At 43.1% G+C, this 18,710-nt stretch overlaps 1 protein-coding gene across 21 annotated transcripts in view; it reads left to right on the top strand.

The window, feature by feature from the left end:
• CLASP1 (cytoplasmic linker associated protein 1) overlaps positions 1-18,710 on the top strand; it is a 637,864-nt gene that overhangs the window by 277,042 nt on the left and 342,112 nt on the right. For all 21 annotated transcript variants that reach the window (XM_029605186.1, XM_029605182.1, XM_029605181.1 and 18 more), the window contains exon 9: positions 9,881-10,036. In XM_029605186.1, the coding sequence (XP_029461046.1) occupies positions 9,881-10,036 (156 nt within the window). The remainder of the gene's footprint in view (positions 1-9,880; positions 10,037-18,710) is intronic.

The following is an 18,710-nucleotide window of genomic DNA, read 5'->3' as shown; positions in this document are numbered from 1 at the left end:
AGAAAAGATTTATTTCTGCTGAGCCTCTCCTTTTCTGTTCCACCCCACAGCAATGCTCTAGGCGAGAGAGTGGGGTGCGAAAGGCTGAACCTAACTGTGTAATCTTAAATGGGGGGAAGGGATCCCCAGGTTACAGATATTGCTTTATCTGAGCCAGTGAGCCAAGATAATTCCTTTATAAGCCACAAAAACGTTGCTGATCCATGTTGATAGGTGATACGTACCTAGCCACACACAAGCTAGCTTTCTGTGTGGTTTTTTTCCTTTGCTTTGTGCGTATGCGGTTTAATACTTAGTTTTAAAATGTTGAAATCTAATATTTTCAGTTCTAGTGTAGTTTATAATGGTTTCCCTAGTCTTAATGTTAACTACTTTATAATCGATGCAAAATAAATGAATGTTTTTTGTAAGTGAAAACATGCACACAACGGGTCGTTTTTGATGTAATGTATTCACTGTTTGGATTTATATAGCACCTCGCATCTAGGCAGGGTCCTAATATGCTTTACAACAGGGAGGTATTTTCAAAGGGACCTCTGCAGGAAAAAGTGTTTTATGCACCGAAATCACCTTTTCCCAGAATTGCCTGCCTGGTGTGCGACTTTTGTACAGGTGTCATGTTCAAGCGTAAGTTTTACTTGGACTGATCACAGACAAAGTTGGGTGTACATACATGCTTTGGGATTTTGTAAAATATGTGTATGTAGTAAGTTTTGCTGAAAAAAAATTCTGTGCACATTTTAGCCTGTGCAAGTGTGTGTGAGTTTTGGTAGGAGGATTTTCAAAGCGGATTTATGCATTAGTTCTGCTTTAAAGACTGGTGTAGCTTACATGCGAATTTACCAGCTAATTTATGCACAGTATTAGAAAATTTATTTATTTATTTATTTATTTATTTAGGGTTTTTATATACCGACTTTCTCGATATGCAAATCAAATCAAGACGGTTTCCAAAGAACAAAACTTTCGCCGTAAGGCGTTACATTAAACAATAGAGTATTGAACAGGTAACGTTCGGGTTTAATGCTCTACCTCTGGGGTGGATGACCTTACTGTTTGTATTTGTGGGTAAAAAAAAGGTGTTATGCTTGTAGAAATGCACTTTTCGAAAATTGCCTGCTAGGCATTCTCCTAGGACAAGCAGGATGGTAGTCCTCACACATGGGAGACATCAGATGGAGCCCGGCAAGGAAAACGTTTGGCAAGGTTTCTAGAAACTTTTAACTGGCATACCGAGCATCCCCAGTATGCCACTATCCACGAGGAGTCCCTCTTCAGTCTCTTTTTCTGCGAAACTTTCACCTCGTGACTGTGAAGCTCATGCTATTTTTTTGTGAAAAACTGTTCCAATCGTATTTTTTCTTTTATTTATTTATTTATTTATTTATTAAGGCTTTTATATACCGACTTTCTTGATACAAATCAAATCAATTCGGTTTACAATGAACTAAGCAGAATATACAATTAACCAATCAACAAGAGATACGGAGCATACAGTTACATTATAACAAGGAAGCCTTAACTTGGAGTAGGAAAATAAAGAAGGGGTGAACGGAGCAATAAATATATAAATAAAGTGAAATAAAATAGAATAAATACTATATACAGAAGAGGGGGCAAGGGGCCAACCTCTCTTTAATGGATATTATGCATGAAAAATTTGGAGAGTTTTGTTTACAGAGATGTGTGGTGTACAATTCTAGATCAGGCAATGGAGTTTGTAGTGGGGAAGGCTTGGCTGAACAGCCATGTCTTTAGTTTCTTTTTAAAAGTTGTTAGACAAGTCTCCAGTCTGAGGTCCGGAGGCATGGCGTTCCACATGGAAGGGCCTGCGGTAGAAAAAGACCGGTCTCTGAGGTTTGCGTGGTGCACTAATTTGATTGTAGGAACGTGTAAAGATCCCTTGTAAGCATCCCTTAAAGGCCTGGCTGTCGAGTGCAGTCTGAAAGGATGAGACAGGTCAAGCGGGGTTTGATGGTGGATATTTTTATGAATGATTGTGAGAGATTTATGGAGGATCCGGAAATTTACTGGGAGCCAGTGGAGATCTTTTAGAATAGGAGAAATATGCTCTCTCCGATTGGTATTTGTCAAAATCCTTGCCGCTGTATTTTGTAGTAGCTGGAGCGGTTTAATGGTAGAGGCTGGAAGACCATGCAGAATGGAGTTACAATAGTCGATCTTGGAGAACAGAATGGCTTGGAGGACGGATCTGAAATCGTAGTGGAATAGGAGCGGTTTGAGTTTTTTGAGTACTTGTAACTTGTAAAAGCACTCCTTAGTAGTGTGTTTTATAAAATGCTTTAGGTTCAGGTGACTGTCGATTAAGACTCCAAGATCTCTGGCGTGTGATATATGTGGAATATTTTGTGATTGGAGAAGTATGGGACTACCTTCTGGAGTAATTAGCAAGAGTTCGGTTTTAGAAGTGTTGAGCACAAGGTTGAGGCTGGATAAGTAGTGGTTTATAGTTTGTAGATGAGAGTTCCATAACCTGAGTGTTGAGTCCAATGATTTGGATATAGGGATTAAAATTTGAAGGTCATCTGCGTAAATATAAAATTTGAGTTTGAGGTTTGAAAGTAGGTGGCAGAGGGGGAGAATGTAGATATTAAACAGGGTGGGTGATAGGGAAACTCCAGTTTCTTGTCGCACAGGGTCCCTCTACCTCCAGGGTCTACTTAGTGGACATTGCGGTAAGTCTTACATTCGCTGTCTATTTCCTGGGGGGCCGCAGGTCATCGACCGTATATTGGATTCTTTTCCTATGGTTTGTCTGGCTTTCGCCGATGCCCCAGTGCCCCAGACTGTGTCCATCACAGACACCCATGAGGTCTGTATTTTGTGCCTGGAGGCATCACATGATATCCAGGAGTGCGTTTTCTGCGCCCAGATGACACCGAAGGGCCGTCGCGCACTCCTACGTAAAATGAACAAACTCTTCAGCACCAGCAAGTCTGAGCCCTCAACCCTGGTGTGGGGATGTGTGAGGTCTTAGCAACCCCAGCACCCATGTTATCTTCCCCGTCACCAGTTTCTTCGGTGGAACTGGGCACGGGGGATTGTCCGCTTTCTGTTTCTTTGCGTTCCAGGTCCAGATCATTGCAATCTCCCGTGGCTCCGGGAAATGACCGGGCCGAGCATCCGGGGGAAGTCAATAAAGCATTGCCATTGATCGCCATCTTCCCATGGCTCCAAGCTCGGGAAGGCACAAACACCAGCCAAGCTGCTCCCGAAGCAGCCCCGACCCGAGGAAGCATCGCCCTCCATTGAGGCAGAAGGCTTGAAGTGATCCCCACTGGTTCCGGTGATGGGCACCAATCCCCCTCAGAGCTCCGATGAGGATCTGGTTTCTCCTCCTCCTTCTCAAGCTGACTTCTCTTTGTCAGCATTCAAGGAGGAGTTGGAGTGCTGGATATGGTTGGTGGTCAGGTGAGAGCCCTACAAGGTATCGAGCCACCGGTCCCATCGGGGCCGCCACCAGAGCCTGCTCCAGCAGTGCTCGCACAGTTGCTGGTGCAGTTGTACTGACTTCTCGTACTGCCAACACAGCCTCTCCCAGTACCCTGGGTGCCCTTGATGCCGCACGGGGCACTGGAGCGGCCTCCACTGGAGACTATTCCAGTGTCCAGTTCCTCTGATGAGGGGGATCTATCAGGGTCGATTGTCCCGTTTTCATGGAAGGCACCCTGTTCAGTTTTGCCTATTCCGGGTCCCTCAGGCTCGGTGCCTTTGGGCTCCCCGATTCCCTCCATGCTTCCGGTGCCCACAGTTCCGATGCACTCTTTGGTGCCCATGGAACCTGACATTTTGTTGGCTTTGTGACAGTTATGGCAGAATTGGTACCATTCCAGCTTCTGACCGAGCAGGACTCCAGACGCAAAATGCTGGAGGCCCTCCAATTTGTGGATGCCCCTAAGAATGTTGTAGCAGTGCTGGCACATGACATTTTCAAAGATCTGTTTCTTTGACTGTGGGAGCATCCCATTTTGGGTACCCCCTGTAAACTGAAAGACCGATATGGTTTACTTGGTACAACCCACCATGGGGTTTGAGCACTGCCAGCTTTCACACCAGTCTGTGGTGGTGGAATTTGCCCTAAAAAAGACAGAGATCGCGGACCCTTGTTTCGGCTCCTACAGGTCGCAATCATAGGGCACTGGACACTCTAGGAAGGAAAGTCTTCCAGGGGTCTGTGTTGGTGGCCTGGATTGCATGTTACCAATTATATATGAGCCAAAACTCCAGAAACCTCTGGAAGGAAGTGCAAGATCTGGTGGACTGTCTCATGCAACAATTTCAGGAGGACTTCCTGAAAGTGGTTCAGTAGGGTTTAGAATGTGATAAACATGAGGTCCAGTCCGCATATGATATTTTTGAAATGGCGGCAAGGGTAGCTGCAGCGGGCATTGGCCCTCGGTGCATGGCCTGGCTTCAGGCCTCGGACCACTGGCCAGAGATACAGGAGCATATTGCGGATCTGCTCTGCACTGGTGAATATCTTTTTGGAGATAAAATCAAGGAATTAGTGACACAGCTGAAGAATTATCACAAAACCCTCCATTATCTGTCCACCAACACTTCAGACCCTCAGTCCTTTGGCAAAAAGTCATCGAGGCAGGGATCTAGATGTCTCTTCTACCGCATCGCTTGAAGAAATACTATCCTCCAGCAGTTAGGGCGAGATCCCAACATGCTGTGCCTAGAGTCCCATATATGCCAGCCGCGAGCCACTCATCCTCAGCCAGCCCCGCAGCAGGGCCCTGCCCTGGGGTTTTGTGACTGGCTGTGAGGGAGCTTAAGTCAGCCACCCGTGCCTGCAACGAGCGCGCCCCCCCCCCCCCCCCCCCCCCCCCCCGGTTGGATGCCGCCTGCATTCATTTGCAGACAGTTGGCTGTCTGTTGTTCGGACAGACTGAATTTCCAAAGGGTCCCTCTGAAATCATCTTCTTGCCCCTCTTGGGGGTTTTCAGTGAATCAGCAGATGCTTTGAGCAGAGTTCTCTGCCCTTCTAACAGCTCATGCTATCAAACCCGTTCCGCCAAGTCAGGGGCAGTGGGTTTTACTTCAGGTATTTCCTGATTCCCAAGAAAACAGGAGGTCTCTATCCTAACCTGGACCTCAGGGCTTTAAATAAATTCATCATAAGGGAAAAGTTCAAAATGGTTGCACTGGGTGCCCTAATCCCTGTCCTACGGACGGGGGAGTAACTTTGCTCCGTCGACCTGAAGGACGTCTATACTCACATTATAATCTCTCCTATCCACCGGAAGTACCTCCTATTTCTGGTAGGGAGGAACACTTTTAGTATCTGGTACTACCCTTTGGCCTAGCGCCTGTACCCCACATCTTCACAAAGTGCCTAGCGGTGGTGGGTGCTTAGCTCAGAAAACGTTGTGCAGGTCTTCCCCCTTCCTGGATGATTGACTCATCAAGAGCACCACCAGGCTGGGTGCACTGCAGTTTCTTCAGTCTTCTATTCAGATCCTGGAGGCCTTGGGTTTTCTGATCAACTACTGGAAGTCCCAACTGGTCCCTAGCCTGCAGCTGGAGTTTATTGGGGTGAGGTTAGACATGGTTCAAGCCTGGGCGCTTCTGCTCTGGGACCAAGCGCTTACCCTGGGGTCCCTGGCGGAAGTGATCTCCGAGACATCAGATCTCTGCGTGCAGGATGCTGTCTCCTGGGCCACATGGCAACATCCATGTCATGCTCTTTGCTCGACTGCACGTGTGCAGGACACAGTGAACATTGCAGTCCCAGTGGTGTCAGGCCACCAAGGAACTTCGGGTGTGCATCACAGTCACCCTCGCCACTTCGGGAATCCTTATGGTGAGAGACCTGTTTCAGTTTGGATGTAGGGTTCCCTTTCCAGTTTTCTCCCCCTCAAAATACTCTCACTATAGATGCTTCCCACATGGGCTGGGGAGCCATGTTGCGGATCTCTGCACCTAGGGGCAATGGTCCATACAGGAGAAGCAATGCCAGATAAATTTCCTGGAGCTCTGTACGATCTGGTACATGCTATGGGTGTTCTCTGTTGGCCAGGCAATCCCGGTAGTTCTGGTTCAGACCGACAGTCAAGCGGTGATGTGGTACCTGAACAAGCAGAGAGGCATGGGGTCATTCCTCCTAAGTCAAGAAGCGGTCCAGATCTGGTCCTGGGCTCTGTCCCACAGCATCCTGCTTCGTGCCATGTACTTGCTGGGAACCAAAAATGTAGCAGCGGTGGATGATCTGAGTCGCTCTTTCCACCCTCATGACTGGTCCCTAAAGCAGGAGGTTGCAGATCAGACAGCAGACATCGGATGCCTTCGCTCGCCATTGGGGCACTAGCCTCCTATATGCATACCATCTGCTTCCGCTAGTGCTGAAGACTCTTCTGAAACTCCAGCAGGGCTGGGGAACTTTGATCCTGATCGCACCCAATTGACCGAGGCAAATCTGTTTTCCGCTTCCAAGCTCCGATCAGTCTGGGGAACCTCCCCAGACCTAGTCATGCAGGATCAGGGCAGGTTACGTCATCCCATTCTTCAGGCCTTATCTCTCACGGCATGGATGTTGAAAGGATGACCTTGCAGACCCTGGGCCTTTCTGAAGAGGTGTCTCTGGTCCTAGTAGAATCCAGGAGGCCTTCTGCTAGGAAGTCTTACTGTCTGAAGTGGAAGAGGGTTTTCAATTTGGTGTCAGAGCCATGGTTTGGATCTATTCTCCCTGCTCCACCTTGAAGCTTCTTGACTACCTGTTGCACCACTCGGAGGCTGGCTTGAAGGCCACCTTAGTGAGGTTCCACCTCAGTGCTATTGGGGCCTATCATCAAGGGGTGGATGGCTCACCCATCTCAATGCAGCCTCTCATGGGGCGCTTCATGTGAGGCCTACTTCAGTTCAAGCCTCCAATCTGGCCCCTGGTGGTGTCCTGGGACCTCAGTGTGGTCTCGGCCCACCTCATGAGGGCTCTTTGAGCTCGTGCGATCTTGTGACCTGAAGTGTCTGTCCTGGAAGGTTATCTTCCTAGTTGCGGCCACCTTGGCGTGCAGGGTCAGCGAACTTAAGGCTTTGGTGTCGTACTCACCTTATAAGAAATTCTTTCACGATAGGATTGTGTGCAGAACCACCTTATGTTCCTGCGAAAGATGGTGATGGAATTTCATCTCAACCAGTCTATTGTCCTGCCCACCTTTTTTCTGAAGCCGCATTTGCACCAGGGCAAGCGGGCTCTGCACACCTTGGATTGCAAGAGGGCCCTAGCCTTTTACTTGGTCTGTATGGCGGGCCACAGGCAGTCCATTCAACTCTCTTTTTTGACAAAAACAGATTAGGAGTTGCCGTGTCAAAGCAGACCTTATTGAATTGGCGAGCAGATTGTTTTTCTTTCTGCTATATGCAGGCGGGACTGCAGCTTAGGGGCCATGTCAGGGTTCAATCTTTAAGAGCCATGGCAGCTTTGGTAGCCCACATGTGTGTGCAGTGCCTGTGGATGAGATCTGCAGGGCTGCAACTTGGAGTTCCCACCACACCTTCGCCTCGCCTTACTGTCTGGATAAGGTCAGCTGACGTGACAACAGTTTTGGCCAGTCTGTCCTCTGTAATCTTTTCCAGCTGTGAAACCCAACTCTCCCTGCATTGGGCCCCTGTGTCGGCACCTGTTAAGTGCTGGCTCCTTATAGTTGGGAGCAGCCTATAGCTAGGTATTCACCTATGTGTGAGGATACCATCCTGCTTGTCCTAGGAGAAAGCAGAGTTGCTTACTTGTAACAGGTGTTCTCCTAGGACAGCAGGATGTAGATCCTCACAAAACCCACCCACCACCCCGCGGAGTTGGGTTTCTCCTAGTTTTTTTTCATAATTCTATGTTACAAGACTGAAGAGGAACCACGCATGGATAGTGGCATGCTGGGCATGCTCAATGTGCCAGTCAGTTTCTAGTGCCGGGCTCCATCTGATGATGTCACCCATGTGTGAGTACTAACATCCTGCTGTCCTAGGAGAACACCTGTTACAGGTAAGCAACTCTGCTTTTCCAAGTGTGCGGTTGGAAGAGGCTTACATTTACATGCATACTATAGAAAATTCAAGAGTGTGTGTACGTTTTCTCATGTAAAACTACCTGCACAAAATAGCATGTGTAAATGTGTTTGGATAGCTGTCACATTGAAAACTGGGGCAAAGTCAGTGAGTAAAAAGCACCTGTGGACTTTGCACTGATGTTGGTAGTTAGGGGGTAATTTCTAAGTGACTTATGTAGTGTCAAATGAGCATCAGAATTGAAGGGGTTGTGTTGTAGAATTTCTCTTTGCTTGCAGTGCCGTGTTTTAAATACTGGTTCATATCTCCTCAACGTAAACACGTTTAGTCCGTAAGTACCATTCCAGCATAACTGATTCTCATTCACACAATGTAGTGCATCATTCAGAACAGAAAAGAAAGAATAAAACAACTTTTATTGGACTTTTGGTCCAACTTTTTGACAAGTACTGTTAGTCTTCTTCCTTTTGGCACACTGAAGCGCAACTGGGCCTCAGTCATCTGTGCCTACTAAGATGCACCTAAAATATGGGGAAAAAACTGTTTTTTAAATAAATAAATACAGGCTGTGTCCTTGGAGTAATATGCAGTGCTATGTTATAGCACTATAGATTTGTGGTTTCTGTGGTATAGATATTTCCACCTGTAGTTTATATGCAAACAAGTCTTAAGCCTTAATGATATAGGTTATGAAAAAAAACAATGAAAAGTGTGTGTGTGTGTGTGTGTGTGTGTATATATATATATATATATATATGTTCATAGACTATATCATTAGCTGTCAAGTCCTGTGAGCATGTAATGTGAAACATTCATCCTTTAAATAGTTTGCTTAAATTGCCCACTTCTTTCCAGAGCTTGACTAGGCATTTGATTTGTCATCCTGCCAGCATGATTTCAAAGTCCAGTACCTGCAGATGTGTGATCCTCCACATTAATATACCCCCACATTAAAGAGCTACCCAATATTGAGTCTCTTTCCTTTCATTATCACAATATTACTTGAAAATTAAACAAATAAGCCTAATTCTGTCTAAGGAATTTGTATCGCCAAGCCTTAAGGTCCTTTTCAAGGTACTGAAAGCTCTTCTCTGGACAATAATCTGCTTACCAGTTTTAATTGTGCCATCTACAAATGCTATTAGTTTTAAGACTTGGTCTTCTCAAGTAGTAAAAACATTGCTGAGTTGAAAGCTAATAGCTATTGAAGTCATGAGACGTTTCTATTCTACTTTGTGTTAGACTTTCATTGATAGCAGTCAGAATTGAAAATGGCGTTCCATTTTAGTGCTATAATGCAACCAAAGTTTTTCCAAGGAGTATTTTTGTGTCCTTTAGTCATTTGCAAAATGCTTTTTTTTAAGGGCTTTGCAAAAATATGTGAAAAGCACATATGCACTGGATCAGTTCATCTGTCTGGAGGTTTGAAAACTTCTGTTAAAACCTCCACACTTGGGCAGTAGGTCCACCGTGGTTATGCACAGTACTCTGTTAAAAATGGCAGGGACCTGATGCATTTGAAATTGTCATGGTGAAGGAAGTTAAAGGTGGCAGTCCTGCCTTTGGAAATTTCTTCCTCCTCAGTTACTCAGGCAGTATTTATAATTGGGTTGTTGGTATGGTAATGGCTCAGTTGTCTGAATAACAGGGACGCAGTCTCTGCAGTAGAACTTTTATTTTGCTTATATACTTTTGCTTTCAGATAGAAAATGGAACTTGTTGAAAAAATGTAGCTACAATATTTGCAATATTTTTGTGTAGCGCTGTGCAACCTGCTCCTGCAAAACATAAATAATCTTTGCATTAGTTTACTGACTTGCTTACTTGTTTCTCTCAATTGTTTTTTCTCCTACAGATAAAAATTTTGATGATGAAGACTCTGTGGATGGGAATAGACCTTCGTCTGCCAGCTCTTCTACGTCTTCTAAAGCCCCTCCAAGCTCCCGAAGAGGTACTGGCATGGGGACTGCTCGCAGATGTGGCACTGTCACACCTGGATCAAAGTTGGCAGGCAAGTTGGCTCTTAAACGTTTTGTGCGGTGAGAGAGGGACACTTCCTGTGCAAATTGCATTGTAGCAAATTATGATTTAATCCAGGTACCCCCATGAGCAAGGACTTTTTTCTTATGTGTTTGTACAGTGCTGCATATGTTAAATAGAGCTATAGAAATGTTTAGAAGTAGTAATGGTAATTTCATCCAGCCTCCAGCAGAATGGTAGGAGGAGTTTGATCTGGTCCACAATAATGATGACAGAAGGAGTTTGATTAGAAGTGCAGTAGTGATGGTGGGAGTGTATTCCACCACTACCAGCAGCTCAGTTACTTACAGTCAGAAGAGCAAATGGCAACATATCAGAGCGCCATGGGCAGGCATGCTGGTGCAAGTCTATCACTGATTGGCTGCTTTATGCATTGCTGCTGATTGACTCAAGTGACTATACCTGCACTAAGACAGGAAGAGAGGTTGCAGCACAGCCATAAAGAATTTTCAGCACTATGGAGAGCAGTGTAGACCAGTGGTTCGATACAAACTCTTTCTCTGCCTGGGCTTAAAATGCTGATGGCCCGGACAGAACGTGGCAGGAGAACTGGAAGAGGCACTCAGTGGTACTAGCAGCCTGGTCTCTTCTTCCCATCCCCTTGGCCCGAAAGAGGAAGTGGTGTGTAGTGGCTGCGTGCGCAGAAAGAAGAGACCATGCTAAGTACAAGTGCATGCAGCATTGTCCCGAAGGAGAAGAGCAGTGCGGCCTGGAGCAAAAAGAGGAGCAACGTCAGCCCCCGTGGTCGATGGGACTTCTTTCTCGAAGCCATGAGGGCTGGAAGAGGAGGAAGCTATTGCTGCTGCTAGTTGTTCAGTGGGGGGAGAGAGAGAGAGTTAGCGAGCATATGTGTTTGAGACCCTGTTTGTGTGTGTGTGTGTGTGTGTGTGTGTGTGTGTTCGCGTGTTCGCGCGTGTGTGAGAGAGAGCCAGCATGTATGTGAGGTTGTGATTGAGAGCCCGTGTGTGATTGAAATTTTGTGTGTGAGATAGACAGCATGTGTGTAATTGTGTGATTGAGCGCCTATGTAAATGAGAAGGAGAGAGCTTGTGTGTGACAGAGAGGAGAAAGTTGCAAGCAACTACCCCTTCTAATTCTCAACAATCTCAGGGTACCTGCAATTCCAATGTTCCCAGGTGGTGGAGAGCAGAGCATTTTTTATCCTTATTTTTAATTACTGGGTCTTTGTCTGCTGTTTTGAAATATTTTATTGGTGTATATAAGTTTTTAATTGGATATTCCATTCATCAGCTGTTTTGAAATAATCTGTTCTTATTCGTATGGTTTTACCTTTATTGATTTTATATTTCTTGGTTTGTTTTATGAGGACTGGTGGTGTTTCTTTTTTTCCTTTGTTGCACTGCATACAGAGTCTCTGGCTTGTTGCGGTTTCCAGTTCAGTTTTTGTCTGCATGCTTCTAGTTATGCTTTATGGTCTCTCTATTCTTTGTTAGGTAGGGATCTGCACATGTGACTGAGGTTTTTCTGCTGGCATGTAGCTTCTGTGTAGGGCTCCATAGCAGCCTGGCTAGTTCCGTTTTCCTAAATAGGAGGAGTATTGGCGTTTTAAGGCCTTGTGTAATATTTTCAGTGTTGCCTTTTCTTAGGTTAGGTGGTTACTGTTTGAGTGCTGGAAGTTGGTGCTGTTCTGGTATGGGATGTTTACTATTTATTTAATTTATGTTCAGAAAGAGTACTTGTGACATTCTTAACAATAAAAGTAATACTGGCCTTTTTTTTTTTTAAATTTATTTCTGCCATGGATTGTAATGAGCAGTGTGTCACACATGTAAGCATTGTCCGTCAGGTGTATCATGATGGGAAAAAGGTTGAGAACCATTGGTGGAGACCATGGGGAGGAATGCACTGGTGTTAACAATGGGGTGGGGGGAAAGATTAGAAAGGAGATATTGAGAGAGAATGGGGAGTGCGAGTGAGAGAGAGAGTGCAACACAAATATCCCATCCCATCGTTCACCCACCCTCCACCCTCTTTGCCCCCTACTTCCTTAGGCGGACAGATATTTGGGAAATGGGGAAGACAGGGAACACGTTTGCTGAGGGTGTAGCAAGGTTGTGAACTTTGGAGAAATGTAGAAATATTATTACTGACACTGCCATATGCCCCGGGAACCCTTCCCCCACCTCTTTTCCTTCCCCAGTATTTCAAATTACTGAAGGGGCCAGACATGACAATCCCCTCAAACTTTTCTCAGCAAACTCCAAGGAGGATCCCCCTCCTACCCTTAACCTTCTCAGTGATTTGAACTGCCCTTTGTGGCCCTTCCCTTGAAAAGTTTGGAGACACCTGGTTTAATCCATATAGCAAGGTATGAATAACTACCAAATATGTTATTGTATAAACTTGTTGAGAATGAGAATGGCGTATCTACATAGTCTTATTTAAAAATTCTTTTATGCCATCTATAGAGGTACAGTCATGCTAGGCGGTTTACAAAGACAAAGGAAATTAAAATATTAAGTAACAAAATACATGTAAAAGTAAAACAGATCAGTTATAAACAATTCATTAATTAAAATAAGTCTGCTTAAGTGAAAAAAGATTAGAAATCATGAATAAGCCAGTTAAAGTTGTAACTTTCTAAACAATTTGTAATCTGATTGTGGGATGCTCTAAAGGCAATCCTTTCCAAAGAGCAGGCTCTGCTGTTGCGCAGTCAGAAAGGTGGAAGAACCTTGCTATCTTACATACATACATACAGAGTATGCTTCTGTTCATACTCGCATCACTGCTTTGCCTTAGGCGACCTTGCTAGGCATGAGAGTTTTGTCTCAGTCATTTCTATGGGGGTTTTTTTTTTTTTTTTTTTTGCAGAACCCAACTCTTCTCCAGCTTTAAGACCCCCTGTGGGCCAGCTGCCTCACAGGCAAAAGGGAGACAGGTAGTGCTTCTGCACTGTGCGGTTTCCCGCCTTGTCCTGCTAGGACAGCCTATAGCTTGGGAATCACCCATGTGTGAGGAATACCATCCCTGCTTGTTCTCGGAGAAAGTAGAGTTGCTTACCTGTAACAAGTGTTCTCCAAGGACAGCAGGATGTTAGTCCTCATGAAACCTGCCAGTTGGTTTTTTTATGTATTAACTATATTATGGTCTGAAGGACTCTGCCTAGGGGGCAGGGTGATGACTACAGCTGCACCTGCTCAGTAGGGCATATTACAGGTAAGCAACTTTGCTTTCCGGGACATGCGTGTGCGTGGTCTACAAATATGCATGATCTCAGAAAAAAAAAACCTACTGCTATCAGAGTCCTCATGCCCTCCCTCAATGTCCTGAAAATTTGGTGTGGATCTCTTATGCTTAAAGATACAGCCACACTTCATATGTCTTCCTTTCCTTTGGAAAGTAGACTAAATATCTGAAAGCTTTTTATGTTCTGGGTCCTTCCCCAGCTATTTGTTTCAAAATGTGTCCTATTTTACATTAGTTTGCAAACCAGTTCGGTCAGTGATGCTTTCATATTGAGTTCATTACTTCGTTTTCCTATATAGCCTCAAGGTTTTCCAGCTAAAGGTCTGTCATTTCTTGAGAGTCAATATAAAATGCATGGGAAGGTTTGATGTATTAATAATCAGTAGCTTTGTTGGAGAAAGTGTGAACTGGCATTTCTCCAGCATTGAGACTTCACAATAATTGCTTTTTCCTGAAATAAAGCTGTTGCATTTGTGATTCAAAATGAATAGATGTTTGCTGGCTTTTTTTTAAATTTTTGTCTCCCACTGTAACTGATACCTTTTGGCTACTTGAGTGTGAAATACAGGGGGGGGGGGGGGGGAAATCCATGTGGCTGTCTTTTGCCCTCTCTGTGAATTACAGTGACTGTCTTCTAAAGAAATTCTTGTGAGCAGTAATGTTAATCTGAAAGGTTGGACACCCTTTATCAACATCTGCTTCCCATTACCACCACCTGGGCACTTTCATCCAGTAATAACTTACCTCATGCTCATTTTGTTAGTAACTGGAGAGCAACAAAATGTATGTTTAAGCTCTTTTACCCATCAGTTCCCTATAAATGAGCATATTTTACAAACAAAACACATTTTCACTTGTCAGAACCAGTTCTTAATTTTATTTTATTTTTTTAATACCAGAGCAAACTTTTGGTCTTCTGTTGTCTCTGATTTTATATATTTTTTTAGACCTAGATGGCCACCATGTAACATTGTCAGTGCTTAAAAATAAAAATCCACTTGTAACAATCGGACATTTCCAGAGTAATTTATAATAAATCTGAAAAGGTACTAGTAGTGAGATTTATAGCGGGTTAGTTGCTGAGGGTAAAATAGACATTATTTTTGTACGTAAAAGATAGCAAATTAATCTGTGCTTAATCATATCATTGACTGATACGAGCACTGTACCTTTCAGATCTGGATCACCAATACTAAGTAGGACTTTGAAAAAATGGATATGTGATACAAGCAAATCTTGGACATCAAGGGACCAGTGAAGGGGAGAGAACCTGCTGGATGGATGCTGCACAAATACTCTGAGTGTGGCATGATTCATCAGCAGTTTAAGAAAACAGAGTGTAAATTACACATCATTCAATACACTTCAGCTTGGTTTTCCTCCCGTTGAAATGTGCAGATAAATCTAGACTTTGCAGTGATAATAGTAGGGATTTAGGAAAGTGAATTTTAATAGGCCTTCCTTCATTTACATTGTTTTGTCATCTTGCCTATCCTTACCATACGTTAATGGCAAATAATGTAACCCTGCTGAGTAACATGGTTGAATTATCTTCTAACGGTACTAGCAGAAATACCTGTTCTTCGCCTGGGTTTGGTTCTTGTAATTGCAGTATTGCACACCTTCCACCCATCCCCCATGTAGATCTCTCCCTTTCTCCTTTTCTTTCCCCTACTATGATTATCGCTCTCTTACTCTTTTCCCCTCTCACCTGCCCACTGAAGCAAATTGTCCTCCTGGGGCCAAAGATGATACTGCCATCTTCTGGGTCTTTACTGAGAAGGGAGAAGTATGAGAGGGCCGTGGGAGAAGCAGGAAGAGTGAGAGGGGGCTGTAGGGTACAGAAGGGCCAAGGGAGGAGGGTGAGGGAAGAAAGTGAGATAAATATCAAAATAATGGTACTTGAACTAACAGTAATAAAATCCCAGACAATGGAAGTCAAAAATGTGTGCTGGACCTTTTTTTGATCTGTAGTACTCAAAGGTAAAGGTATGTTGTTATAAGAACATTAAACCACAAATGAGGGACAGCTAGTTTCAAATTAAGACACTAACAATTAATTAGCTGTTAATCTTGAATATAATGTTGTCTTGATTTATCATGAAATTTTTAAAATGTTCAAATCTTTATTATATACTCTACTGAATAAATTGTTTTTAACCCTTTTAAAATTTTTAAGTTGAGAGAGAAGACCTCAGAGCTGGCAAAGTGTCTGATCAACCCAGATGCTTATGGGCCAGTAATTTCAGTCACCGGTCTTATTCATCTTTTTTTCATTTGTTTTAAAACACTGTTATTTTTCTTCATGATGAAAAGATATTACACTCTGTCTTTTTTACATTATTCTGTCCAATTTTCAACAATTCTTTATAAGCAGCTTAATGGTGATTCCAACAACTTATATTCAACCACAAGCCCGACTTGTTCTTCAAATAGAGTATGCTCTGTGTGTTAAAGTTTCAGAACAGAATTATCTTGTATATTTGAAAAGATTCTGAAACATTCCCGACATCTTAAAAGAAGGGAAAATGGCACTTATCCTGACAACTTGTTTCAGGTTTACTCTTTACAAAACAAGTGTGTGCCGGAATGGACTCATTCAATCTTTGTCAGTCGCCGCCAACGTTAGCGTTTCGCAAAAACGCTGCATCAGGGCGGATTACTGCTCTCTAGTTAATTGTTAGTGTCATAAGAACATTAGACATGCCATACTGGGTCAGACCAAAGGTCCATCAAGCCCAGTATCTTGTCTCCATCAGTGACCAAGCCAGGTCAAGTACCCAGTAAGATTCTAAAGAATAAATACAATCCTTCTTGCTCCTAACCGGGGATAAACAGTGGCTTTTCCCAAGTCTATGGCTAAACTTTGGACTTTTCCTTCTGGGAATTCTCCAAACCCTTTATGAACCCTATATATATTTATGAACCCTATATATATTTGTAAATTTTGCTCATAACTATTGTTTGATTATTTCCCGCCTTTATCTCCCCTCCTCATTTGTTCATATGTTAATCCGTTATATCTGTTCGATGTAAAACGCCTTCCCAGGCGCCTGTTTCAGTTACACTGTAAACCGATGTGATATCCCTGATGAACATCGGTATATAAAGATTTTAAATAAATAAATAAAATAAATAAAAACCCAGTTAAGCCAGCTGCTTTCACCACATCCTCTGGCAACAGATTCCACAATTTAATTGTACAGTACATGAAAAAATATTTTTTTCAGATTCGTTTTAAATGTGCTACCTATTAGCCATATGGAGAGTCTCCTAGTTCTAGTACTGTTTGAAAAGGTAAATAACCATTCCCAGTTTAACCATTCTACCCCATGCATGATTTTATAGACATCTATCATATCTCTTCTCTGCTTTCTCTTCTCCAGATTTAAAAGCCCTAACCTGTTTAGACTTGCCTTATAGGGGAGTCATTCCATCCCTTTTATTATTTTTGTCTCCCTTCTCTGTATATTTTCTGGTTCTGCTATATCTATTTTGAGATGCGGTCAAATCATAGGATCGATAATGATATTTGAGCTAACAGTTTGAGGAAAGGTTTGTCTTTTTGCAGATGATATCAAAATCTGCAACTGGGTAGATGGCCAAGAATTTGTGGAAAACGGGAGGAGTCTGGTAAAGCTCGAGGAATGGTCTGGGGTTTTGTAGCTAAGATTTAATGCTAAATTCAGAGTCATACATTTAGGATGCAAAAACCCAAGTGAGAGATACAGTATTGAAGGTGAAATTCTTCCAAGCATGAAAGAAGAGCAGGATCCAGGGGTGATTGAATCTGATGATCTTAAGGTTGCCAACAGGTGAATAAAGCAATGCCAAAAGCCAGAAAGATACTTGGCTGCATAGGGAGAGAAATAGCAGAAAAAAAGATGATATAGTCCCTGTATAGGTCTCTGAGACCTCATTTGGAACAGTGTATAATTGGAGATGGCATATTTTTTCCCCACATTGGGTCAGATCAAGGTCCATCAAGCCCAGTATCCTGTTTCCAGCAATGGCCAATCCAGGTGACAGCTACCTGGCAGGTTCCAAAAAGGTTGATAGATTTACAGGCTGCTTATTCTGAGGTTAACCAATAGATTTCCCTAACTCTACCTTAATTATGGTTTATGGACTTCTCTTATAGGGAACTTGTCTAAACCTTTTTTAAACCCAGCTACACTAACAGCTTTTACCACATCCTGTGGCAATTAATTTCATTGTGAAATTATGCGCTGAGTAAAAAATATATATTTTATTTTCTGTTATTTGTCTTAAATGTATTACCTAGTAATTTCATTGTGTTCCCTAGTCTTTATACTTTTTGTAAGAGTATAACAACTGATTTGCATTTATCTGTTTCACTCCACTCAAGTTTGGACTTCTATCTTATCTTCCCTCAGCCGTCTCTCTTCCAAGTTGAAGTGTCCTAACCTCTTTAGCCTTTCCTCATAGGGAAATTGTTTCATCCTCTTTATTATTTTGGTCACTGTTCTCTGTACCTTTTCTAATTCTATTTTTTTTGTGATGCGGTGACCAGAATTGCGCACACATTCTCACCATAGAGTGATAGAGGCATTATGAAAATTTCTATTTTATTCTTCATTCCTTTTCTAATAATTCATAGCATTCTATTTGCTTTCTTGCCAGCCATCACACACAGAGCTGAGAATTTTAACATAGGCACAATGATGTCTAGATCATTTCTCTGGGTGGTGACTCCCAGTTTGGAACCTTGCATTGTGTAGCTATAATTTGGGTTGCTTTTTCCTATGTGCATCACTTTGCACTTGTCCGCATTAAATGTTCTGTCATTCGGATGCCCAGTCTCACAAGGTGGTCCTGCAATTTCTCACAATCCTCTTGTGATTTAACAACTTGGAATAATTTTGTATCAGCAAATTTGATCGCCTCACTCGTTCCATGTCTGTCCTAGTACAGATCCCTTCAAGAGGATATAAAACAGTTGGAATCTGTCTAGAGGGTGGCTACTAAAATGATCAGTAGACTTGGATTTAAAGCTTATGGAGATAAATGTAAAAATCTAAAGGTGTATACTCTAGAGGAAAGGCGAGATAGGAGAGATTTAACTATCTCAAAGATTTCTTGTACAGGAGGCGAGTCTTTCAACTGAAAGGAGGCTCTAGAATGAGGAGTCATGGGATGAGGGTGAAAGGAGGTGGACTCAGGAGTACTCTTCGGAAAAATCTCTTTACGGAGAGGGTAGAGGATTCATGGAACAGTCCTTTAGTGGAGGTGGTAGAGACAAAAACAATATCTGAATTCAAGAAAGCATGGGATAAATAGAGGGGATCTGTGAAAGAGTGATGGGAATTGTAAAGCTAAATTTAGGTGGGCAGGGTACATACACCATTTAGTTTTTCCGCTGTCATGTTTCTGTGATATAGAGATGTTATCCTCCTTTTTATTTTCCATTCCTT

The sequence above is a fragment of the Rhinatrema bivittatum genome, chromosome 6, assembly GCF_901001135.1.
Source record: "Rhinatrema bivittatum chromosome 6, aRhiBiv1.1, whole genome shotgun sequence".
Taxonomy (NCBI): Eukaryota; Metazoa; Chordata; class Amphibia; order Gymnophiona; family Rhinatrematidae; genus Rhinatrema; species Rhinatrema bivittatum.
Note: the sequence above shows the minus strand (reverse complement) of the source record. Positions and strands in the feature narration are given on the sequence as shown.